This window comes from Lagopus muta, chromosome 29 (genome assembly GCF_023343835.1).
Source record: "Lagopus muta isolate bLagMut1 chromosome 29, bLagMut1 primary, whole genome shotgun sequence".
Taxonomy (NCBI): domain Eukaryota; kingdom Metazoa; phylum Chordata; class Aves; order Galliformes; family Phasianidae; genus Lagopus; species Lagopus muta.
Genome location: NC_064461.1, coordinates 1,914,543 through 1,939,157, shown reverse-complemented (window position 1 = coordinate 1,939,157; position 24,615 = coordinate 1,914,543). Strand labels below are relative to the sequence as shown.

The following is a 24,615-nucleotide window of genomic DNA, read 5'->3' as shown; positions in this document are numbered from 1 at the left end:
CTCAATTTAGTATCAAAACACTCGACATGGTTCTTTTGTTTGCTTTTTTTTTTTTTTTTCCTCCAGATTGGCCCCGTAACCACGATGAGCACACAGCAACGGCCCAGCCTGCCTGCGCTCGGCCTCACAGACACCACAGGGTGAGACGTGGGAGCTCTGCGGGCCCGGAGGGAAAGGCCTCTGCCTGGGGAGGCAGAACTGCTTGGAGAAAACCAGGACTGAAGCTGTCAGGCTGAGCCCAGGGATGAGGGGCAAAGCACTGAGTGAAGGCAGAGCCACCCCTGGGCATCGGGAGCCACGGCTGCGTGGAACCCGTGAGAAAGGAAAGGGAAACACCGGGGAAGGAAAAGGGAACAACCACCGACCCAACAGCTTGAGCTGTTGGGAGAACAAGGGGAAAAATTAAAAAACAAAAAAAAACACAAAAAAAAACCCTGCTTTTGCTCAAATTGCTTCTCCACAGAGTTACCTTAAAGCTGAGAAATGGAACTGCTCGTTTGGCAAGCAGCTCTCAGAGCAAAGCGTGCCCAGCCCAGCCCCACTCCCACCTCCTCTCCCCCAAACTGGGCTCCAAGGGGTTAATACCAAAATTAAAGCCCAGAGCTTTGTTTGTAGCTCACCAGCATCGCTTATTTGGAATGTTTACAATGGTTGCTACAAAAGAAAAAAAAAAAAAAGGAAAAAGAAGGTAGTTACAAAATGTGTACATCTCAAACATGCTCTCCCCCGACATTATTGCATCGTTTATTTCCCTTAATTACGCTGTGTGAAGCTCTGCCCAACCCGGTGACCTCTAACCCCCAGGTGAAGAAGCAGAGCTGCATTGGGGCAAGTTGGCAACAGAAAGGAAACGGAGCCCAAGGGTTAGAGGGCAGCGGGGGCTGGGCTGACCCCGGGCATCGTGTGGCAGAGGCAGCAGCGGGGCTCCATTACATCTCGTTCAGGTCTAGCAGGGTCTGGTCCAGCATTCGTTGCGTGCAGAGATGCTCCTCTTTGGTGGATTTCAGTTTATCTGGCAGGAAGCAAGAGGCAGAGTTACAAGTCAGCTTCAGGCAACGGAGAGACCTCGGCCAAAGAAAGCTCACGCCTGCCCCGTCCCAGCGTTCTCAAACCGTGGGTGCCTGGCTGGTTGCAGTGAGCAGCTCTGGAGTTTACCTGTTTCTTTGCAGCCCTCGTTCTCACGCCGCTGCTGCTCCGCAGGACGCGCTCTGAGCTACTGCTGTGGGCAGCACTGTGCATGCAGGTGCCTCAGACTGCAGCTAGCTTCCCCCCGGGGCTTCAATGCTTCAGACAGCAGCCCCCGTGGCCCAGCAAGCCACCCAAGAGCAACTTAAGGATTAAACACACGTAAGAAACCAGCCCCTAGGATTACAACCGATTGTGCCCCCATCCCCCCCAGCGCAGGATAGAGATGCCAAGCTGGCCACCGGGACCATTGCTACCTAGCAGCAGGGAGCAGACCACCAAGGAGAGCGCGAACAGCAGGCAGTGAGCGAGTAGGAGCGGGGTGCTGCAGCTCTGCCCGAGGCTCGGGGCAGCTCGCGCAGTCGGTTCTCACATTGTCCTTAAGCCAGGAGGAGAGCTCAGATCAGCAACTAGCACTCTAGGTGCGCTTTACTCCATAGGTGAGCCCACCCATACCACTGAAGAAATCCACGCCTCGGGACGCCGGGTAGCCACGCTGTGGGAAGACGGCCTTTAGGAACAGGCGGGTGCTCAGAGCTGCTCTCCACCTCCCAGAGGGGCAGGGAGGGGCTGCAGCCACCCCAGGGTCAGAGACAGCACACGGCACACGCAGCAAGCAGCATCTCTCCTACAGCACTAACTACTGCAGCATTTCAGGGCTCCCTGCGGGCGCTCAAGACACAGCTTCACATTGTAGGTTCAGAGACTTGCTCTCAAAACACCCGCAAGCTTCCCCAACCCGTCCTGGGACTCCACAGCTGCTCTGAGGTGAGGCCCCAGGCACCACTGCTTCCCCCAGACCTCTGAGGTCGACTCGGCTACACAGGAAAGCACTACAGGTGTGCGGCATCTCACAGACAGCGAGGTCAGTCATTTATTGTTAGGAGCCATCATTCCATGCAGCAGGAAATCCTACAGTCAGTCAGCTAACAGTAATTACGTTCTAGCCCACGACAGGCATCTTCCAGCAGGCACGAGCCTGACTTCACACCACCCTTCTCTGGGTGGGTGCAGCCGTTCTGGTTCCCTGGAGGAGCCAGGCAGCCCCCTGTGCAAGTGAACAGGGCTGCTGAAAGATCAGCCAAGGCTGAGAGGTTTTCCACCGAGAATACAGGTTACTTGTATAATAATAATCATCATTTTTTAAAAAGCTCTTAAAATAAGTTAGAGAAGAAATTCAACTGCCCCGTTCAACAGCAGCGGTTGCATAGAATTTGCAAGTCTGCCAGGCTTAAGAGTGCTCAGATCTCAGTGTGGTCCACAGCACTGGTGGTCGCCATTAGCTCGCTTAATGGCATTAGTGGCCCCTTCTCAGTCACACAGATCATGCAGCGTTAGCTTCAGCTCGTTAGAGAGCAGGCGGTTTTTCTCGAGCTGGCTGTACAGGCGCTCTGCAGCAGCAACAGGATGAGGGGAAGAAGAGGAAGAGAGAAAAAGAGAGAAAGGGCAGGTTAGTAGAGCAGCCAGAGGAGCACGTCCATAGCCTGCCTGTGAGGACCGAGCGCGGCCTATCGCACAGAGGAAGCTGGGAAGAACAAAGGTTTACTGCGCTCTAATTTGCTTCTGAGCTCGGGAAGATCGCAGTGGAAGCCACGTGCGGGCAGAAGTGGAAGCTTTGGGAAGGCAAAGGAAGGGAGAACGCCAGAAGAGTCTGCAGGCTGGGCTGCACCGTAGCCAGGGAAGGAGAAGGATGTGGGATGTGCTTTAAGCCCGTGGAGGGCTCTGAAGAAAGAGTCCCACAGCAGCTGAACCACAAACACCTCCCAGGGTCCGATTCCTGCACTTGGGGGATTCCAGGCAGCGAAAAAAATGCCTAGGCCACAGCTTCCAGCTGGACAGAAATCATCCTCATAGCTGCGGTGACACACAGCACACCATGATGAGCACAAAGCACAGCTGCTGCCTTCACACCTCACACCCTGCAGGTGCTACAGGGACCCCAGGAACCTCCAGCGACCTCAGGAGGGCCGCGCTGTTCCTCGTTACTTTCAATCTAGGAGCAATTGCTCCCAAGCAAGGCCTGGCTACGTAAGGTTCAGGTGTTCCCCTGAGCAGTCACAGCACAGCCTTCCCTGCCCCCCGAGCCACCCTGACATCCGCACACAGGGGAGAAGCTTCTCCTCACCCAGCTGCACCCCACTCTGCAGGACGGAGGGTGGCAGCGCTGACTGACCCCCCTTCCAAGCCACCAAGGGACAAAACAACGACTGGAGGAGCTGAAATTTCCACCCTGCTGCAACCCAAGCAGGAGCAGAGGGAAGCTGTGCTGCAGGGGGGCACCAGCACCAGCCTGCCCTGCATGCAGGCTCCCAACATCACCCTCCCAGCTGGGCCTGGGTCTCTGATGGGATGGGAAGAGATGGGATCTCTGAAGAGATGGGATGAAACTGCAGTCAGTGGAAGGGTGAGCAACCAGAGGCTGGGGCAACAGCAGCTCCCAGGCAGTATTACTGCTCGTGGGCAGAGCCCTGACAAGGCGCCCATGTGAGGGAGAATCCGACTGCAGTCATCACCGTGACCTTCCTGACACCTCAGGAACGGCTTCCGAACACGGAGCGGCCGCTCACATCTGCAGGGCTGCAGCAATGCCTGACCTGCTCTGCTCCCCTCCCAGCCTGCAGGGCAGCCTCACAGCCACGCGGAGCCCCACGACCCTTCGTGGTCGGCTTATCTGCGCCTGCAGCAATCCTGCACCGGGAGCCCAGCCTGTGGCAACCAGCCTGCACAAGCCCTGCAATCCCGTCAGACCAGAAGCTTCCCAAAACCTCCCAGGGCAGGAATTGCATCACCCACCCACTGTGGAGTTCCACCAGGATGAGCGGGGAACGGGCTTGCCGCAGCCCAGCCTTCAGGAACGTGGTTTGCAACGCCTGCTCCGCTCCATGGGAGCAGGTAACAAAACCCAGAGGCAGGACCTCCCCTCGAGGAGAGGCCATTTCACAAGGGCAGGGAGCACCGTGCCACCTCCAGCGGGGAGAACTGGCAGGCAGTGCTGGCTGGAAGCCTCCACCTCCCAGGAGGTGACGAGAGGCCGCCCCCCACACAGCCAGACCCCCCACCTCAGCTGCACAGCTGGGTACCGACAAGGATTCTCACTTCTGGGAGTAGAGCTCCGCAAAGCATCCAGCCAACATCTGCAGAGCTTCCCAAGCTCTTACTCTGGGATTCCTCACAGAAGTGCCTCCTCCTCCCCTGCCCCACACAGGGGACAGCCCTAACACGGCTCAGCGTGCGACCGTGCCGACTGGGAGCGCCACGTGTGTGCAGAGCAGGCTGTGCACAAACCTGAGGTTCGGGGAACCAGGGGAGATGTCCCATTTCACCAAAGCTCGATTCCTGAAGGGCTCTTCGGGCCCTGTGGCAGAGGAACCAATCCAGGAAGGAAGAAGCATTGGAGAAGCCACCGCGAGGCAGCACAGAGTTACAAGAGGCAAATCAGTTTTCACGGTCCCAGAGCAACCAGAAAGACTCCAGACTCACACCGGCAGCGACGTGTTACGTGCCTGCAGCCGTGCTCAGTGTCCTGCTGTACGCCACATCCACCCCCAAGGCTCCTCCGCCACCCCCAGCCCCACGCAGGAGCCTGAGCTGTGCTTTGTGAGCCCCCCGGCACTGCTGCAGCTCTGCCCCCTGAAGCAGGAGCCGTTTGCACCCATTGCACACACAGCACCCAGACTGCTGCTGCCCTGCTGGAGGTCAGCCAGAGGCACGCGGTGTTCAGCAGCTCACACCTCACCAGCCGTGGCGGCTGCCCGCTGCAAGCCAGCAAGTGACAACCAAGGCCAGGAGCGCTACAGGTGAGGGGCGCCTTCAGCCAGGCTGACAGACACAGCTGGAGGACGCCCTGCTCCGACACAAGGCCCCTCCTGCACCCTACAGAGCGTGCAGAGCTGCAGTTTGCATCTGTGAGCTGCTAACGCGCCCGCAGCAAGACATCCAGCGCATTAACCAAGGCTGTGTTCCACCACGGCCCGGGGGGCGACACCAGCGTGAGGGCAACATCGCAACTGTTACTCTAAAGCAGCAGCAAGTGGTCACTAGAAACCCGTTTCTCAACAGCACCAGCTCTTCTATTCACACAAGAGTTGTTTTTCCTTTAAAAAGGTGACATCATGCTCGAGGAAGAGGCAAGAGAAATACAAAAGGCGCTTTATGGCTCTCCGTAAGATATGCAGATGAGAACAACGCGCTCCCAGCTACACGCAGACATGGCAGAGGGCAGCCCCTCAGAGCACGGCAGTGTCTGGCACACGGCTCAAACACAGGGAGCTTTGTTTAGCAGCGAGTGCAGCGTAACCGGGAGCTGCTGCCGCCGTCAAGCTTCAGCATCCCGACAGCTCATTCCCAGGGATGCCCTGTGCACAGTGAGTGGGAAAAAAGGTGCTGGAATTCAGAGCGAGATGACGAGAGCGTGAGTGCAGGGTGCAGGTGCAGAACAAGCCACCAAGCAGAAAGGCAAATCCAAAGTGGAGTTTGGAATCGCAAGATTCATCTGTGTGAAACAGAAGGAGACACCGGGTTGAAGAGAAATGCAAGTGTTTGTGCACGGCAAACTGGGCTGGGGGCTCTCGGTGCTGCGTTAGGGCTCCTCACAGTGCAGATCCCTGACCTCCCCTGTTAGTGGTAAGGACTGCGCAGAGCGGCCGTTAGCACAACTCACCGCCGATCCCAACGCAAAGCCAAGGAGCAAAGTTGCAGAAACACGAGTTCAGCTACTTCCACAGATCAGATCGTGGTCCAGTCCGTCTGCAGGCTGCCTGGCAATCCCCACAGAGCCCAGCCAGCTGCTCCTCTCCCCGGAGGAACCTGAGATCGCAGCCTGGCGGCTCCAGCGGGCAACTGAGGCACCGCAGGGAGCCTCTGCAGCGGGGGACTGGAAACGGCACTCCTCAGAGTTGGAGTCAGAACCCTTTCAGGCCAGCACAGCTCTCGGTGTTACGCATGCAGCTCCCAGGGCCCTACAGTTAGAAGGCAGCATGCTGCAGGGCAGCCTCCACAATCCCGGAGGCACAGATCTGTAGAAGTAACCTAAACAACACGGTGCCATTGATTCTCCAGCTACGAAAATCACAGCAAACCAAGCAAGCTCTGGCGGTCTAGCCTGCTGAAGCGAGAGGCAAACACCAGCCAGCTCATATTTACATGGAAGTCATGTCATTCAGGGCGTGGTCCAGTTCCTCACTAATTGCTTTGTACTTCAGTTTCTGGGCATAGAGCTCATCTAGAAGAGGTTTAGGAGGAGAACAAAAGGGAAACAATGAGGGAAGGCACAGGAGTTCTTCCAACACCCTGGGGCAGGAAAAGCAGCGTGGGATTGGTGACCAGAAGACAAATGAAGTCAGATGGGAGCCACCACGACTGCGCCGCGTGGCTGCTGGTGCCTGAGCAAGGAATGGGAGGTTTGACACGGCCTGAGGACAGCCTGAGCAGCTCAGACCCCACGGCTCATGAGGACGAGCCGCTCGGCCAGGTCAGCATGAGCCACGAGGGGAGGGCAGCTCCACCTAAGGAGATGATTGCTAAACCAGAGGAGGGCACGGATCAGCAAAGGGCTCTGTTCTCACCTTGGGTTTCAATACAAAAACCTGTTTGGGAGAAGTCAGTTAAGTAACAGCGGTGAGCAAGAGAGGGAATTCCCATCCCGTGGGATGAGCCCAACAGAAGGGCCACACCTGGGCTCTCATCAGATAATGGAGCAGGCTGGGCACTGCCACCTTCCACGGGGGTGGCAGCCTTGAATCTCACACCGCCGTGCTCCCCAATGGCGCAGAGCTGGCAGGTTCCTGCCCAGGCTGCAATGTTGTGGCATTCACAGCTTCCCAGGGCCCGGGGAATTTTATCGCTTGTCATAAACTAGGTCACCTCAGCAGCAATGCCAGAAGGAGCCAACGCTCAATCAACATCTTTCGAGGGCAGCATGCAGGGACTTGGGAGGATTTCAGCTCCCCTGGACCACAGGGTGGCTCAGATTGCTGCTTGGCTGCAGTTCTGGAACAGCTCTGCTGACAACGCTGCTATTTCTGGAGTAACCCAGGAGTTTTACTCGGGCTGTAGGATGTGGCTTTCCATCTCCAAGACCTGGCACTAAAAGGCTGCTAAGGCCCATGCTGTGGCAGGAGGCCTGCAAGAGCTCTGGCTCGCCAGCGTGGCTGCTCCACCACAGCTATCTATGGAAGAATCCACAGCCTCGGATCTGAGGAGGCAGCTGGAGCTTTCTCCTTGCACGGCTGGGAGAGAGGAGAGGCTGCAGCAGCAGGAACGCTCCTGAAGTACTGTGAAACGAGGAGGAAAGGAGCCCAGCATCAGCCAGACCAGAGGACTTCTGGCAATTAGGGGCACTTTTATCTTGAACTGACGCTGGGGAGCCTCAGGCCTGAGGGTTGGTTCCTTACTGCCTGCAGTATCGCTGTCTGCAGACAGGCCACAAGCAGCAAATTCCACACAAAAGAATGTTATCGTAACCAATCCCTGCAAGTTCAGGTGGTTTTTTTCCCCCCTGTGCCACTCCTTAAATGGGGTTAAGCTGGAGCACGGGAATCCAGTTACATTCCTGAGGACAGGACAGCCAAGATCACCGCTCTCTCGCTATCTGTGCCATCAGGCAGGGCGTTGGGAAGCTCGAGGGCCGCCTCAGCGCAGCCAAGGAGCCGCAGCCAGGGCAGATCGTGGCCCGGAGGCACCAGCTGCACCCAGGCAATGGGTTCAGCCTCGCTCCGAGCGACTCAGAGCAGCACCGCCGCTCCCCAGCTGCCTGGGAGGCAGTTGTTCTCAGCTCCCCACTCATCACCACGCTCCCTGGCTTCCCCTCCCCAAGATGTACCTTCCAAATCATCGATGGTCTTCTCCAGCTTGGCTACAGAGCGCTCAGCAAACTCAGCACGGGTCTCCGCCTGCAGACGGGAGCGAGGCAGTCAGCGCGACGGCTTCTGCCACACAGGGCAGACCCACCTGAGCCTCCCCACCGCTCACCTCTTTGAGTTTATCGGTCAGGATCTTGATCTCTTCCTCGTATTTATCCTCTTTTTGGGAGTACTGCGGGGAAGGAAAGCAATCGGTGACCTGCAGCCCTCGGCGGCCTCGTGCATCTCCTGTCCTAAAGCCTACAGCTACAAAGGGACACTTCAGCTCCCCACTGCAGTACGCATGCCCACAAACTTCCAAACTCTGAGCCCTCGCTCCAGGAGGGCTGGGTCAGACAGCAAGTCCCACACCATGCACGTAACACACAGGATAAACTCATCCCAGCAGCATTAACGTCCCAGCCGCCCCGAGGCAGGGGCGCAGGCAGACCTCCTGCACTCACAGCTCCTACAGTCAGATCAGTGCTGTGCTGAAATCCACCACCTCTCCTGGGAAAGCAAGCACGGCTCTCCTCGCTTAAGGCTGCAGCTGCATTATCTCCATCCCAGTGGATGCTCTGCTGTCACGCACCCTTCCAGCAAAGCAAACGTTTCTGGCCCTTGGAAAAGTAGCCCTACCTTCTCAGCCTGAGCCTCAAGAGACTTGAGATTGTTGGTGACATTCTTCAGCTCCTCCTCCAGCTCGGAACATTTACTGTGGGGTTTTGTAAAGAAAGAGGGGAGGAAAAAAAAAAAACAAAGGAAAAGAAGTGGGAGGAAAAGACAGGAGAGAGGAGAAGTGAATCCATGTGCAGGGGAGAGCAGGGAGTTCTTCAGGAGACTGTCTGCGATCAGACGGGATGGGACCTTGCTTTGAAGCACTTCTGCAGAAAGCAAGTTCCCTTCTAGCCTCCAAGGTCATGTTTTGGATACGCTGCCAGCGCGGGCACCAGGCAGCCAGCGGCACAGCCGGGACCTGGAGTCCTCACGTAGAAGCTGCACGTTTGTTCTGCTGAAAGGAGGGAAGCTGCTCCGACAGACAGATGGGCAGCTGCCACCACTCAGACAGGACAGAGGACAGAACATTCCAGGAGAGAGAAGGACGCAATGAAGCTGAGGGAAGGAGCGCAGAAGTCCACGAGAGTTCTGGTTTAATGGCTCGAGGAGGGAACGGTTAGTACCTTTTCTTCGGCAACAGACAGACACTTCAAGTTCTGGTCCATCACTCTGATCTGCTCCTGCAGCTCCCGGACACGACTGTTAGTGACGTTCACATGATGGCACAAGCCAGGTGGGGGCAAGGGTCAAAAGGAGCACCAAGAACACAACACCGCAGAGCCAAAAAGGGGGCAGGGGAGAAACACAAAGAAGTCATGGTCACGACATGCGTGTCTGGGCAGGAAGCACGGCGCCGCTGCTGCACACGTGCTGGCTTTGTTAGACGAGGCCCGCAGTACAGAACGGCCCTGGGCAGCTCCTGGAGGCGCACGAAAGGAGCCTGAGCGGCACATCTGCCACCTCTGCTCCAAGCAGGAGCTCAGCTCGCTACTCAGCAGTGCAAACATCCCCGTGATGGCTGGAAACGCTGAAGGAGGCCAGAGACCAGCCTCAGCCCCAGCTCCGCTCTCTGCTCCACAGGGAAGGAGCCCTCGGCCATTTTAGGCTCAGCGCCACGTGCCCCACAGCGGTGTGTGCGCATCCAGTGACCAAACGCAGCGCTGGTGCCTACGAGCCTTGAAAGCCCGACCTCAACAGCTACAGAGGCACTCGTGCAAAGGTCTGAACATCTCTGTGCAACGCGAGGCACGGCGTGTTGGTTTTGATGCACACAAACTCCATGTTTCTCAGTGGATCTCATCCTGTTCCGAGCAGGAGATCAGCCCCAGCTCTTCCATTTGGAGATCTGAGCCCACCCTGTACTTCAGGCCTTGTGTAACAAGGTTAGAAATGCCATCGGTGTTAGTTCCCATGCACAGCTACACGTGCCAGTCACATGCAAGCAGGTTACTCACGACTCTGCGAGCTCAGCTCTCTCCTCAGTACGCTCCAGGTCTCCTTCTATGATCACCAGCTTCCGAGCAACCTGGGAGGGAGAAATCGGAGTTCACAGCAAGGAAGACGAACGCCGCTCTGGTCGCCTGGGAACACCTGCAGGGGCCACTGGCATTGCCAGAGTCGCTGGCTGGGGGAAGTGAGCCAGGTCCTCCACACTGAGAGCACAGAGCGCAGGAAAAGCAGCCACCTCTCCTGGCCAGCATCAGCAGCACAACAGCACCCAGGGCTCTCACCTCCTCATACTTCCTGTCCGCCTCCTCTGCAATGTGCTTGGCTTCCTTCAGCTGGATCTCCTGCAGCTCCATCTTCTCCTCATCTTTCAGAGCTCTGTTTTCAATGACTTTCATGCCTCTGCCCGAAAAAGAAAGAAAACACATCGGAGAGCGATGACTAAAACAAACCCCCACCATCCGGCAGCAGAATGCACACCAGAGAGCAAACAGCATTCCCAGCCACAGCGCTGCCCTGCTGAGCCACCACACCTCCGAGGGCAGAGGACGGCACGGGAAAGCAGCGCTGCTGCTGCTCAAAGTTAACTGCTGCTTTGAGCACGGCTCCAGCAGCTCACTGCGCTCCTGGAGCACAGGAAGCACTGCTGGGAACAACAGGGCAGGAGGGATTCTGTGCAGGCAAGTCAGGCACTTCCAGGCTGAAGCACAGGGAAAGCCGAATCCTGATGGCAGCCAGCAGCCAGGTCAGGCTGTGCGCTACAGAGCGGAGTGCATCAGCCAACTGGAAACGCTGCTGGGACCGCTCCCCTCCAAACCACGTTCCCAGCTCAGGAGCTCCCAGCAGCAGGAGGGGCTCCTCCGCCTCCCCCCTGCTCCCTCAGGAGGGAACCCAGCAGCCACGGCTCCCTGAAGGCCAACAGCCCCGCTCCAGCAGCAGGTCCTCCCACACCCAGCCTCGCCGTGGCACCGGCTCCCCACCTTCAGAAGCTGAAGATGCCGACAGCACGGGGCCCCATCCAGGGACACCCCAGCATGGCTGACAGCACAGCAGCCTCCCCCTGCTCACCTTTCGCTTTCATCTGCGGCCTTCTCAGCCTCCTCCAGCTTCTGCAGAGCGGTGGCGAGGCGCTCCTGGGCCCGGTCCAGCTCCTCCTCCACCAGCTGGATGCGGCGGTTCAGGGATGCCACCTCTGCCTCAGCCTGGGGGGGAGCAAGGAGGGCAGCTGAGCCTGCAGCCAGCAGCACAGGGCAGCTGGGGGACAGCAGCAGCACGGAGGAAGCCCAAACCAAGCGGAGGAGCTGCATCCACTTTCTTACACCGAGCCCTGCATTCCGAGATAAGCCTTGCAACATTTCACACGGGCTCACGCACGCAGCAGCCGCTGCCACACAGGTTTCTCGCCTGTCAGCTCGAGCTGACGTGACAGTTTAAGCCATAAACACTAAGTGGATGACTTACACTAATGTCTCTTCTGCACAGCTGCTGTAATCCTGCCAGGCCATCAATCAGCCCTATTTATCCGCTGCTCCAGCGCGCCGTGACAGCCGGCATTTAGCACCAAGTCAGTTTACTCCTGCGATCTGGACGCCGGCGCTGCTCAAATCTGAGCCCCTCTCAACAGCAACTCGAGGAAGATGATCGGCTCTGTGCTCAGAGCTCTGCCTGCCCCGCTGAGGGGCCACAGCGCAGCTCTGGGGCTCCGGCCAGCAGCGCTCACTGATCCCACAGAGCAGAATCCTCACCAGGCCCAAGCCAGGCTGGGAGCCACTGCCCAGCAACGCGTGCCAGCACGATGTTGGGAGCCCACGGGCTCAGCTCATCGCCCAGGGTGCGACCACAGCGGTGACCGAGGTTTGAGTGAAGCAGCAGAGCTCAGAACCGCCACCCCCAGAGCTCCAGCAACAGCCCCAGCAGCCACATCTGCTCCACAAAGCCCTGAGCGGAGCCTGCAGGCAGCCTCACAGAATCACAGAATCACCCGGGTTGGAAGGGACCCCAAGGATCATGGAGTTCCAACCCCCTGCCTGGCAGGGCCACCAAACATCCACATTCAGATCAGGTTGCCCAGGACCCCGTCCAACCTGGCCTTAAACACGTCCAAGGACGGGGCATCCACAACCTCCCTGGGCAGCCCGTTCCAGGGCCCAACCACTCTCCTAGTAAAGAACTTCCCCCTAACATCCAACCTAAATCTTCCCTCCTTCAACTTAAAACCATTTCCCCTAGTCTTAAAACCATGTCCCCTCAGGGGGACACCGACGCCCCAGGGACACCCCAAAAACGGCCAGCACCCCCTTCAGCGGGATTTCCACACCGTTACCAAAATGGAGGCGGTCACAGCCATTTCCCAGCAGCGATCCACCGCAGAGCCCAGCACACAAACACACAGCAGGCACATACAAAATACCCCAGCCTCCAGCAACGAGGCCACGCCGAGCCCACCAGCCATGCCCAAGGAAGGAGGCCAGAGCACGGCCTGCCACAACCCACACCCTGCCTCCCTCCCCCCCCCAGCAGGATGCAGGAGCACTTTTGCTTTCGGCTGCAGGCACACCCTGCTCTTCACCATGGAAACCCGCAGCACTTTGATGCACAGCACACCGACCCAGAGCTGCTTCGGAGGAGGAAGCGCTCTGCTCAAAGAGGAACCAAACGACACAGAGCAGGAGAGGAGCAGCTTTCACACCGGTGAACCTCCTCCTCCTCCCAGCAAACGGAGGCACCGCTCCTCCATCCCCAGCCCCCCTTCCCCTCCGGGCCGCCTTCCTGCAGGCAGCGCTTCTTCATCCCGCCGGGCAGGACGGAGCCCAGCCAGCGCAGCAGTGACACCTCCGGGCAGCCCCACGGCACCTCCCATCACCCCCCATTTCCTTCAGGAAGCGAAGCCTGAGTCAGAAAGCCCGGAGAAGGGAGCCAAGCCAAGGGCAGAGCCGGCCAGCATCGCTTCCCAGGGCGCGGGGAGCAGAGCCGGGGCTGCGGGCTGAGCACGGCTCCGCTCTCACACAGCGGCGCTCCGGTGCGAGCAACGCACGTCGCCATGACAACGCCGCAAGTACGGGAGAATTCCTTATGTGGCTGCAAAGAAAAGCAGCGCGGGGCTGGGAGTGGCCCGGCCGCACCGCACAGCTCCGCCGTCAGCCCCGAACGCCGCTCCGCCGCCATTCCTTCCGGGCACCGGAGCGGCTCCGCAGAGCTCCGCGACCCCCCGCACCCCACGGCGGCACCCCAAAACCGGGACGGAGCTGCGGACCGGCCGCTCCCTGCCGACCCCCGCCCGCCCCTCCCCGGTCGCAGCGCGGCGTTCCCTCCCGGCGCCCCGCACCCCGCCGTGCCCGCACAGCGCGGCCGACTCCGCCCTCCCTGCCGACCCCTACGGGACCCTAAACCCCGCTTGAGGCGGCGCAGCCCGGAGCGGAACCCGGAACGGCACCGCGGAGCCCGGACGGAGCCCCCAGCGGCACCGCCCAGATTTTAGGGGCAAAAAAAGCGAAGCTCGGTGACAGCGGCCGACCGCAGCCCGGCCCCACGGAGCCCCGCCGGGACCCCCGCAAACCCCGCCGCCCCCCCCGACCCCCACCTGCTCTCGGTTCCGGCGCTCGGCCTCCACCTCCCGCTGCAGGCGGTCCGCCCGCTCCTCGGCATCGTCCGCCTGCTGCTGCAGCACCTGAATCTTACGCTTCACCGCCTCGATGGTGGTGGCCCCCGCCATGATCCCCCTCCGCTCCGCGCCGCGCCCGCCCCGCCCTGAAATACCGGAACCCGCCGCCCCGGCCCCGCCGCACGGGATGTGACGTCACTTCCGCCCGCGCTCCCCCCCCTCCTCTCGGCCGCGGCCGGAAGCGCCGCGCCCCTCTCGCGTCGCCTTGGCGACGGCGCGAACCGCGCGGCCTACGGCGGGCCGGGGCCCGAACCGAGGGAACGGGAGGGGAGCGGGCGGCGGGGCGGCCGGGGAGGTTCGAAGCGACCTGCGGGAACGGCGACAGCCCGAACCGGGCCGTGCCGCGCGGGGCTGTGGTGGCCGCCCTGTCCAGGCCGTGCGGGGCATCGGGGGCTGCCGTGGGGCAGCGCGGCCCGGCCCGTAGGTGAGCGTGGCCGCCGGGCCGCGACCCGCACCGCGGCGCCTGCCCACCCCGTAGAGTTGCCAGCGCTGCTCTGCCCCACGCACCGGGCCCTCCGCAGGCCTTATACGGGCACAGCGGCGGCCGTGCATTCCCGGGGGCTGAGCTCAGCCCACCCCCCCGCTGTGCCCCCATTCCCAGTTCAGCTCTGCTCCAAACTCTCTGCTGGCAGTGCTGAGCCTCACCTCCCCTCACCTCACCTCCCCTCACCTCCCCTCCCTTCCCATCCCCTCCCTTCACCCCCCAATCCTCTCACCTCCCCTCACCCCACCCCACATCACCCAATAGGGACTGGCAGCCCCCAGACCCCCACCCAGCCCCCCTCCACACCCCCCTATGAGCCCCAGCCCAATGATCCCCGTGTTGTCACTCATGCAGGGCGTGCGGACCTCAATCAAAGCGTGACCGAGCGCTGCGGATGGAGCCCGGCGATGCGGGGAGCACAGCACAGCGGTGCCCTCTGTCACCTCCCAATGAGGGACAGCACAACCATGGGGCCGACGAACCCCCAGGACCCCAAATTGTGGTGCTCAGAGGGAGAACAGCCCAGCAAGGGGTCACGCAGGTGCTTCAGCGTCCCCACCCTGCGCTGCCCCGCGGGGGCGATGGCAGCCGAAGCAGCGGGGATGGCAGCAGGGTGACGGCCCTGCAGGTGCCAAACAGAGCCGTGGTGCCACGTGGCTGCCGGGCAGTGAAACCCAGCACGGCTGGTGCCATTGTTTGCTTGGACCCGGCAGCCAACAATAGCAGCGCTGTGCACTTTGTCCTCCGTCCTTCTTTGGCGTCGTTCCTCCTCCAATGGCCGAGTGCTGAGCCCAGCTCCAGGGCTGCCCACCCCCCCTCCCTGCGCTCAGCCCCATTTTGGGGACCGTCCCCCAGCCCCGTGCCGGGGCTCCCGTCCCCCATACGCACATCGGCCGCCTTCTTCTCCGCCAACTCCAGCTTCTCCTGGGCGTCCTTCAGGGCCTCTGAGTATTTGTCCAGCTCGTCCTCCGTCCCCTTCAGCTTCTTCTGCATGGCGGCCAGCTCATCCTCCAGCTGCAAGCACCACAGCCATCACTACGCACCCCACGTGGCCGGGGGGGATTCACTCTTTGCCCCCACGCGCTCCTTCCCACCCCACCCCACTCTCAGTCCTTCCCAACCACCCCGCTGGAAGGGGGGGCTGCCCCACAGCATGGCCCCAACCCCCCCATCGGACGCGGACCCCCCCGCCCCAGCCCAGCTGCCGGTTCCCCTTCAGCCATCTCCCATCGCGCCCCACCTGCTTGCTCCTCTCCTCCGCCTGTTTCTGCTCTGCCTCCGCCTGCTCTGCCCGGTCCAGGGCGTTCTCCTTGTCCAGCTTCAGCATCTGCATCTTCTTCTTGATGGCCTCCATGGCTGCGGGGTTCGGGGCTCAGCGCAGCGGGGCGAAGGGCGGCACTCAATGGCCCTGCTGCCCGCTGCCGCCCGGTTTATGGGCGCGCTCCGCTCCGTGGGCGCAGGGCTTTGCCTTTCTTGGCCCTCCCCACCCCCCCCCCATGCTCCCAAAAAGTCTCTGCTCGGGACCCATTGTCTGGCGTGGGGGGGGTCCGGGCGGCCGCGGCCTTATTTGGGCTCCTGCAGGACAGCTGGGGCAGTTATAAAAAGCAGCAGCAGGTCGGCAGGTGGGGGTCCCGCATTGTCCTGGCTGCCCGCCCCCCCCTGCAAGGGGACACCCATATTGGTGGCACAGGGACGCCGTGTCCCAGCCCAGCAGCTCCATGCGTACCAACAAAGCAGGGGGGCGATGGGGTCCTGGCCCCCCCTCCTGGCCCCCCTGGTTCGGCGGCTGCAGCTCAACCTCACCTCCCCTTGTTCCCCAACACCCCCAGTGACCCCCCGGCACCCCGCTGCCCCCAGCCTCGTCCTTCCCCACGCCTGGGGGGCGGTGAGGCAAAGGGCGCTGAGCCCAAGGCTGTTTGAAGAGCAGGGGTTTGGCGGCAGCCCCCGGCCCGCATGGTCCAGCTCTGCAGGGGTGACAGGGGGGCAGCTGAGCCCTCAGGACCCCCCTGACCCCCCCCCAGCACCCAGCCATGGGGCAGGGGATGCTGCTGGCACCCAGGAGCTCATTGTCCCAGCATGGGGGGGGGGGGGGGGGGGAGGATTGCAGGAGTTCCTTGGCACGGATTTAGGGCAGGAGGCACAGGGCGCCATCGCTGCGCATCGGGGAACAGGTGGTGGGCGCTGAGCCCACGCGGGCGGCACGCGGCGCTGGGCGGCCCTGACGCTGTAAGAATATGTTTGATATTTAGTTGGTTTCCAATAAAACAACCTAATATCAAACATATCAGACAGAGGCAGGGCGGGACGGGCCCGAGGCTCAGCTCCCTGCAAGAGAAAGAGAAGGGGGAGAGAAGGGGCCGAGCGTGCCGGGGCTCCTTCCTCCCTGCAGCTCTGCACCCATGCGCCCCGGCTCGGCCTGCGCTGTGGGGCTGCTGCTCCGTGGGCTCCCGGTCCGTCTGCTGCAATGTGGGGCCGCTCCGTTTCCTCTGGGATCCTTTGGGATCTGGAGGACAAGAAGGAAGCGAACGGCAGCGGGGCTGGAACCGCAGCACGGCAGGGCGGTCACGGTCCCACGGCGCAGGGCGGCTCCTGCACGGCTGCAGCCGAGGGACCCCAACTGCGGCTCCTTACCTGCCCGGCTCGGGGGTCTCGGCGGCGGCTCCGGCACCGTTGGCTGCTGTTTATAACCGCGCTCAGCCGCACTCGGTGGGGGGATGCGGCCGGCGAGAGCCCCGGCCCCACACGTGGCCTCGTTCCCATTAATTACCCATCGATGTCCCCCTGCCCCCTCCGCTCAATACGGGTCGATGGCCCCGCGCCGCTGCCGCTGCCCCCGGTCACACGCTGCTGTCATTAGCGGGGATGTCGATACGAGTTCGGCCACAGCCCGGCGCTCTCCCCGTGTCGGGGGCCGCGTGTGACCCTGCCCAAGGACGAGCTGCGTCCTGCGTCCCCCCGCCGTCCCATCTCTCCCCTGTCTCTGGGTTCCAGGGGATCAAAGAGGGGGCTGCCCGCATCCCCTGCGCTGCCCCATACGTGGCTGCGGCTGCACAGAGGAAGGACCCCCATCTGGGACGGACATCGGGGCCGTCCTCAGCCGTTGCTGGAGGCGCACGACGTGTCGGTGCCGCGATGGGCCTCAGAAATCGGGTTGGGGGGACGCAAAGCCACCGAGGGGGGGATGTGGGGACAAGGACACGGCCCGGGCTGGAGAGCAGGGGGCGGCAGCGGGACGGCAGGGAGGGCGGCTCTGGGGACGGCAGGGACACACGTGGCAGCAGAGCCGGGATGTGGGGCTGCGCGTGAGGTGTGACGTGATGCGAGGTGACAGCAGCTCTAATGAAGGGCTGCTGGCGGGGGGTGGCGGCCGCACCGCCCCCGGCCCTGTCAATAAGCTGAGCCGGGCAGCGCTGATGGGCCCCGGGGCCGGGAGACACCAAGGTCGGGCGCGGGCAGGGGCCGAGGGAGCGACCCGACGGCGGGCATCGCACGCAGCCCAGCGCAGCGCTGCGGGAACGCGAAGCGCGAGAGGCGGCCGTGCTGCCACCTCCCGGCACCGGGATGCGGCGCAGGCGGGGATCCGCGCCGCGGTTCGGGCCGGGCTGCCCCCTTTCCTGCCCCCTTTCCTGCCCCCTTTCCTGCCCCTCCGCCCCACAACCACGCGGTGCCCGGTGGGCGCAGCCCCGTCTGTTTCAACCGTTTTATTCCCAGCCGAGCGCCGTTTGACGCCCGGAGACGCCGCTGCCCGCCCGTCACAGCCGCTCCGCGTGGAACGCCTTCCCGCACTGCCGCAGCTCCCGCTGCTGCTGCTGCCGCTCGTCCTGCAGGAGCCGATCCAGAGCCGCCCGCCGCAGCTGTGGGGCCGGCAATGAAGCCCGGGGCAACCAAATGGGGGGGGGGGGGGGGGGCCCGGAGCCCCCGGGGGGCACCCACCGCTGTCAGCTCCTTGCCGGCGAGGCGCAGCTCCTCCTCCAGGCTCCAGCGCAGCGCCCCGAAGGACGTGGCCCAAATCTCCTGCCGCTGCTCCCCGGCTGCCAACCCCCAGCTGCAGGGACGCGGGGCGACAAGACAAACGTGGGGACCCCCGCTGAGACCCCTTCACCTCCCCCCCCCCCCCCCCCCACGACCCCCTTCGTGCCTCTACCTCTGCACCAACTCCGCACAGGCCTCTACCGCCTTCGCCACCACCTGCAACCAAAGCCACGAGTTCGGGACGCCCAGCCTCACGGGGCGGCAGCTGCAGCCCCCTGCCCACCCCCACCTGCTCCCCATGCGGGGACGGGACCCGGCTGCTCCCTGCCATCACGGCCAGCACCAGCACAGACCCCACTGCTGTCCCGTCACCGCGGCGACGGCCCCATGGCAACCGCGGCACGGAGCCGGCAGCACGCGGCGGGCCGGGGGTAACTGGTTTTATTAAAGAGCAATTAAAAAGAGCGCAGAGGCCCGCGGCAGGAGCCCCTTCCCCCCCCACGGGGCGCACGGTGCGGTGATGCTGAGCTGCCGCTGACAGGGAGCCGCTCCCGCAGGGCCGCGTCTGCCCCAGGCGTCCCTGAACGCCGAACAACCCGCAGCCCAACGCGGCTCCTCGGAGCAGCACGAGGCCGACAAAGTATTTACACGCGGTCCCGGCGCCCACCGTCGGGGGGAAAGGAGGGCGTTCGTCCCTCGGAAAGATCAGACGAGCGGCTCCGGCGCCCGAGATGCACACAGACAGGACGGACAGACAGCATCAGCCCCTGCTGGCCACCGAGGGAAACAGAGGCAGGGCGGAGAGCCGGCCGGGCTCCACGTCTTTTATAAATAAGTTACAGCCAACCAAAGTTTATTCACAGGGTTGGGGCCGCCGGCCTCGAGCACCTGCAGCGTCCCAGGCAGCCCAAAGGGGCACGGCTCCACCAGTGGGGGGCTCCGCCAGCCCCACATCCCACGAGGGGGACGCCGAGGGCACGACTGCTTGGTCCCGGCACAAAACCCCCCCGGGTTTGCTGTGCCCAGCAGGGGGCTCGTGGAAGGTCCCTGCTCACAGCGTGCTCTCCAGCGTGTTGTAGTTGTCCTTGAAGCTCTTCAGCTCCAGGAAGTGTTTGGCACGTTTGCTTTTCTGGCTGGAAGGCAGGTAGGTGACCTGGATGGTGGCAGGGTTGGAGACTTCGGGGGACAGAGTGAGGTCCTTGGCTGCCGACTGGTGCTGCCTCTGGCTGCTGCCTGCCCGTGCCTTGGTCCTGCAGGGAGAGCTGTGATCAGCACAGGGGGGGGATGCGGCCTCTCCCCCCCAGGAGCTGCTTGGCTGTGGGTTCTGCCCCACACAGGGCAGATCTGCCCCCCAGATAGCAGCTCTCACATCTTGAAAACCAAAGATGCGTTCCTCTGTGCCGGGCCCAGGGGCGGCGCTGAGCCCATGGCACAAAGATGCAAGAAGGAACGCGGCTGCGAGCCGGTGACAAACCCCAAAACACATAAAGGGCAGGGAAAGCTGAAGGACAGCCCGACTCGGGCTCCTCGCACCCTGGGCTCTGCTTTTACACCTCTGTTCACAGCACCAGGAGGGGTTGCTGAGGCCCAAAGGCTCCACGCTGCACCCCAGCAGCAAGACTTACACGTTCGCCAGCTCGTTCAAAGCATCCTGGTACTTCAGGTATTCCGGCTTCCCAAAGACCTTCACGCAAACAGGAAAGAGGTTGAAAAGAGGCCTTGGGAGCAACGCGACAGCCCTGCCCAGGGCCGCAGACCAGGGGCAGCCCCACTCACCCCGGTGCCATAGCGGGCGTTCTCATACCCGTCCAGCAAAGCGTCGATCAAGGCCTTGCGGATGCCTTTGAAGGAGCCGCTGGAGTTCCTCAGTTCCAGCAGATAGGCGCAGAAGTTCTTCCCTATTAAAGATTTCGGGTATCTGCCCTCTGCCTGAAAAGGGATTTCTGCAAAACAAAAAGGCGCAGCGCAACATGAAGCACGGAGCAAAGCGGAAGGTTGGCGGCTCCTTAAACCTCCACTCCGCCGCCTCCAATGAACGATTAATTGCTGCCAATGCCAGAGCAGAGCCAGGGCGGCTTAACGACCGCTGCTCTCCAAGCACAGCCCAACCTCTGCCCAACGCAGCCCTGTTTCCTCCCTGCTCCCCCCCCCTTCTCTGTCCCTCACCTGACGTCCGAATCGCATCCAGCGCCTTCATCCTGTACAAGTAATTATAGCAGCCTGGAGAAGAGAAAAACCAAACCGAGGGCTGAGCGGGGCACAGAAAAACCCCCCAAACTGGTGACCGGGCCCAGCAACAAGACAGCAGAACGCCGTGCTTATCGGGATTCACCTTGCGTCTCCAGCTGCAGGAGTCTGCTGTCGTCCTCAGCCAACAGCTGGGGCTCATATTTGATATCCTGCACCCTCGACAGCCTGATGTCGATCTCCTCCTTTAAATCCTGCAGAGCAGAAAAACGAGAGGGGAATTCAGAGCGGGATCACAGGGACGAGCGCAGCCCAGGCCTGGCGTCAAGCAGAGCGAAGCCGTTCCTTCTGCAGCCCTTTGTCCCCACGCCAGGGCGGCAGCTCCCAGCCGTGCCCCATTGGAGGCAGAGCCCTGCAGGAACCGACCTTGGGGGCGTGCTGCCCAACCGGGACGTGGGGGCCGCGCCGGGACTTCATGGCAAAGCGCATGATCTGCCGCTTCACAAAGATGAACAGCAGCACGAAGACCTGGGGGAGCAAAGCAGGGACGGCGCTCAGCACACAGAGCTGCGTCCAACGGGACCCCCCCCAAAACGCAGCCCAAAGGGCGTCCCCCAAACCCCACCCCATGGGACCCCCCAACGACACCCAAACCCCCACCCCAATGCCATCCTCCAAACCCCCCACCCCATGGCTGTACCCCAAACCCCACCTCATGGGACCCCCCACCGACACCCCACCAGACTCCCCAAATCCCGCCCCATGGGACCCCCCAAAACCTCCACCCAAACCCCCACCCCATGGCTGTACCCCAAACCCTCACCCCACAGGGACCCCCCCAAGCCCCCACTCCATGGTCTTCCCTCTAACCCTCACCCCACAGGAACCCCCTCAACCCCTCACCCCATGGCCTTCCCCGAACCCCACCTCATGGGACCCCCCCAAAACCTCCATCCAAACCCCCACCCCATGGCTGTACCCCAAACCCTCACCCCACAGGAACCCCCCCAACCCCTCACCCCATGGCCTTCCCCAAACCCCACCTCATGGGACCCCCCACCTACACCCCACCAGACTCCCCAAATCCCACCCCATGGCCTTCCCCCAAACCCCACCTCACGGGACTCCCCCAAAAACCTCCACCCAAACCCTCACCCCAACCCCCACCCCACTGCCATCCTCCAAACCCCCACCCCATGGCTGTACCCCAAACCCTCACCCCACAGGGACCCCCCCCAGGCCCCCACCCCATGGCCTTCCCTCTAACCCAAACCCCACAGGACTTCCCCCCCCCTCCCCCCCCCCCCCCACCCCATAGGATCCCCCACCTACACCCCACCAGACTCCCCCAACCCCTCACCCCATGGCCTTCCCCCAAACCCCACCTCACAGGACCCCCCAAAACCTCCACCCAAACCCTCACCCCAACCCCCACCCCATTGCCATCTTCCAAACCCCCCACCCCATGGCTGTACCCCAAACCCTCACCCCACAGGGACCCCCCCCAAGCCCCCACCCCATGGCCTTCCCTCTAACCCAAACCCCACAGGACGTCCCCCCCCTCACCCCCCCTCACCCCTATGGCCTTCCCCCAAACCCCACCCCATGGAATCCCATACCTACACCCCATCAGACTCCCCAGATCCCACCCCATGTCTTTCCTCCAAACTGCACCCCATGGGACCCCCCCCCCCAAACCCTCACCCCACAGATCCCTCCTAAACACTCCCCACATCCTATACCCCCTAAGCCCCCACCCCACAGGAGTCCCCCAACCCCTCACCCCATGGCCTTCCTCCAAACCCCACTTCACAGGACCCCCCAAAACCTCCACCCAAACCCCCACCCCAATGCCATCCTCCAAACCCCCACCCCATGGCTGTACCCCAAACCCTCACCCCACAGGGACCCCCCCCAAGCCCCCACCCCATGGTCTTCCCTCTAACCCTCACCCCATGGGACCCCATACCTACACCCCATCAGACTCCCCAAATCCCACCCCATGTCTTTCCTCCAAACTGCACCCCATGGGACCCCCCCCCCCCAAACCCTCACCCCACAGATCCCTCATAAACCCTCCCCACATTCCACACCCCCTAAGCCCCCACCCCACAGGACTCCCCCAACCCCTCACCCCATGGCCTTCCCCCCAAACCCCACCTCACAGGACCCCCAAAACCTCCACCCAAACCCCCACCCCAATGCCATCCTCCAAACCCCCCACCCCATGGCTGTACCCCAAACCCTCACCCCACAGGGACCCCCCCCAAGCCCCCACCCCATGGCCTTCCCTCTAACCCAAACCCCACAGGACTTCCCCCCCTCCCCCCCCCCCCCTCACCCCATGGCCTTCCCCCAAACCCCACCCCATGGGATCCCCTACCTACACCCCATCAGACTCCCCAAATCCCACCCCATGTCTTTCCTCCAAACCCCACCCCATGGGACCCCCCCCCCTAAACCCTCACCCCACAGATCCCTCCTAAACCCTCCCCACATCCTATACCCCCTAAGCCCCCATCCCACAGGACTCCCCCAACCCCTCACCCCATGGCCTTCCTCCAAACCCCACTTCACAGGACCCCCCAAAACCTCCATCCAAACCCCCACCCCATGGCTGTACCCCAAACCCTCACCCCACAGGGACCCCCCCCCAACCCCTCACCCCATGGGACCCCCCACCAACACCCCACCAGACTCCCCAAATCCCACCCCATGGCCTTCCCCAAACCCCACCTCACGGGACTCCCCCAAAAACCTCCACCCCAACCCCCACCCCAATGCCATCCTCCAAACCCCCACCCCACGGCTGTACCCCAAACCCTCACCCCACAGGGACCCCCCCCCAAGCCCCCACCTCATGGTCTTCCCTCTAACCCTCAACCCACAGGACTTCCCCCCTCCCCCCCCCCCCCCCCCATGGCCTTCCCCCAAACCCCACTCCATGGGACCCCCCCCCCAAACCCTCACCCCACAGATCCCTCCTAAACCCTCCCCACATTCCACACCCCCTAAGCCCCCACCCCACAGGACTCCCCCAACCCCTCACCCCATGGCCTTCCCCCAAACCCCACCTCACAGGACCCCCAAAACCTCCACCCCAACCCCCACCCCATGGCTGTACCCCAAACCCTCACCCCACAGGAACCCCCCCCAAGCTCCCACCCCATGGTCTTCCCTCTAACACTCACCCCACAGGACTCCCCCAACCCCTCACCCCATGGCCTTCCCCCAAACCCCACCTCATGGGACCCCCCCAAAACCTCCACCCCAACCCCCACCCCACTGCCATCTTCCAAACCCCCACCCCACAGCCTTCCCCTCTAACCCTCACCCCACAGGACTTCCCCCACCCCCCCCAAACCCTCACCCCATGGCCTTCCCCCAAACCCCACCTCATGGGACCCCCCCCCCATCCCAAACCTCCACTCAGACCCTCACCCCACGGCCTTCCCTCTAACTCTCACCCCACGGCCCCCCCCCCCCAAACCCCACTCCATGGGACCCCCCCCAAACCTCCACCCAAACCCAAACCCCCACCCCACGGTTGTCTCTCAAACCCTCACCCCGTACCCCTCCCACACCCCCACCCCACGTCCCCCCTGTCCCCAACCCCCCCTCATGGGAACCCCCCCAAACCTCCACCCAACCTCCCACCCCACTGCTACCCTCCAAATCCCCACCCCCCAGGGACCCCCAAGCTCCCACCCCATGGCCTCCCCTCTCACCCCACACCCCCCCCCCAGACCCCGCAGCTCCAGCACACACCTCAGCCCACCCACAACCCCAAGCCCCCCCGGATCCCCCCTATAAGCGCTCCTTCAGTCTCCAGCCCAATCCTCCCCCCGCCCTACAGCCGCACCGGGGCTGACGCGGCCCCACGGACAGCCCAGCCCGGCACCACGAGGACCCCAAACCCCAACGGGGCACCACGTGGACACCGCGCCCGCCGGGAGCCCTGCAGCCACCCCCGGCCCGGCCCCGCAGCCCCCCCCGCACACCGGCCGGGCCCAACCCCACGCCCGTCCCCTCCCAGACCCCACACGTCCCCCCCGGCCCTCTCGTCCCGTTCTCCGTCGCTCACCAGGCTGCCGTAGGCCATCACCAGCACCACGTTAACCCCGGACAGCCAGTTGCTGCCGGCCCCCGCCATCCCCGGCCCGCCGTGGGGCCGCACAACATGGCGCCCTCCGAAGCCGCCCCGCGCCCCCGTCACGTGACGCGGAAGCGCGACGCCGGGCGAGAAGGAAACCGAGCCGATCGCCCTCCCCCACGTGACTCCG

At 62.8% G+C, this 24,615-nt stretch overlaps 3 protein-coding genes across 12 annotated transcripts; all 3 read right to left on the bottom strand.

Moving 5' to 3' along the window:
• Positions 1 to 658: 658 nt before the first annotated feature.
• Positions 659 to 13,788, bottom strand: LOC125685926 (tropomyosin alpha-3 chain). 10 transcript variants are annotated; one of them, XM_048929410.1, is made up of 10 exons: positions 13,609 to 13,787; positions 11,097 to 11,230; positions 10,313 to 10,430; positions 10,037 to 10,107; positions 8,664 to 8,739; positions 8,155 to 8,217; positions 8,006 to 8,075; positions 6,328 to 6,406; positions 4,471 to 4,540; positions 659 to 1,012 (listed from the first exon to the last, which is right to left on the bottom strand). In XM_048929410.1, exons 1-10 carry the CDS (start codon positions 13,738 to 13,740, stop codon positions 1,004 to 1,006), a joined length of 822 nt encoding a protein of 273 aa, XP_048785367.1. In that variant the 5' UTR covers positions 13,741 to 13,787; the 3' UTR covers positions 659 to 1,003. The 10 variants fall into 10 exon arrangements, with proteins under 10 accessions (XP_048785367.1, XP_048785371.1, XP_048785370.1 ...); XM_048929409.1 differs by lacking the exons at positions 659 to 1,012; positions 8,664 to 8,739 and adding exons at positions 1,019 to 1,681; positions 9,206 to 9,281 and having other exon boundaries at positions 13,609 to 13,788; XM_048929408.1 differs by lacking the exon at positions 659 to 1,012 and adding an exon at positions 1,019 to 1,681 and having other exon boundaries at positions 13,609 to 13,788.
• A 931-nt stretch (positions 13,789 to 14,719) lies between these two features.
• LOC125685927 (tropomyosin-like) lies at positions 14,720 to 15,527 on the bottom strand. The gene is made up of 2 exons (XM_048929419.1): positions 15,414 to 15,527; positions 14,720 to 15,187 (listed from the first exon to the last, which is right to left on the bottom strand). The coding sequence occupies exons 1-2, from the start codon at positions 15,525 to 15,527 to the stop codon at positions 14,720 to 14,722; spliced, it is 582 nt and encodes a 193-aa protein (XP_048785376.1).
• Positions 15,528 to 18,981: 3,454 nt separating this feature from the next.
• On the bottom strand, positions 18,982 to 24,601 carry C29H1orf43 (chromosome 29 C1orf43 homolog). Its single transcript, XM_048928998.1, has 7 exons — positions 24,417 to 24,601; positions 20,759 to 20,860; positions 20,478 to 20,586; positions 20,312 to 20,365; positions 19,922 to 20,088; positions 19,771 to 19,829; positions 18,982 to 19,395 (listed from the first exon to the last, which is right to left on the bottom strand). Exons 1-7 carry the CDS (start codon positions 24,483 to 24,485, stop codon positions 19,197 to 19,199), a joined length of 759 nt encoding a protein of 252 aa, XP_048784955.1. The 5' UTR covers positions 24,486 to 24,601; the 3' UTR covers positions 18,982 to 19,196.
• Positions 24,602 to 24,615: the final 14 nt, after the last annotated feature.

Coding starts and splice junctions, on each gene's coding strand:
- LOC125685926 (XM_048929409.1), bottom strand. CDS start 13,740: ATGGCGGGGGCCACCACCATCGAGGCGGTGAAGCGTAAGATTCAGGTG. Junction 6,407..8,005: donor GACCATCGATGATTTGGAAG/GTACATCTTGGG, acceptor AACCTCTTCTAG/ATGAGCTCTATGCCCAGAAA. Junction 1,682..4,470: donor CCTGGTTCCCCGAACCTCAG/GTTTGTGCACAG, acceptor GTCTTCCCACAG/CGTGGCTACCCGGCGTCCCG.
- C29H1orf43 (XM_048928998.1), bottom strand. CDS start 24,485: ATGGCGGGGGCCGGCAGCAACTGGCTGTCCGGGGTTAACGTGGTGCTG. Junction 20,861..24,416: donor TGATGGCCTACGGCAGCCTG/GTGAGCGACGGA, acceptor TTGCTCCCCCAG/GTCTTCGTGCTGCTGTTCAT. Junction 19,830..19,921: donor ACGCCCGCTATGGCACCGGG/GTGAGTGGGGCT, acceptor GTTTGCGTGAAG/GTCTTTGGGAAGCCGGAATA.
- LOC125685927 (XM_048929419.1), bottom strand. CDS start 15,527: ATGGAGGCCATCAAGAAGAAGATGCAGATGCTGAAGCTGGACAAGGAG. Junction 15,188..15,413: donor CGGAGGAGAGGAGCAAGCAG/GTGGGGCGCGAT, acceptor TGGTGCTTGCAG/CTGGAGGATGAGCTGGCCGC.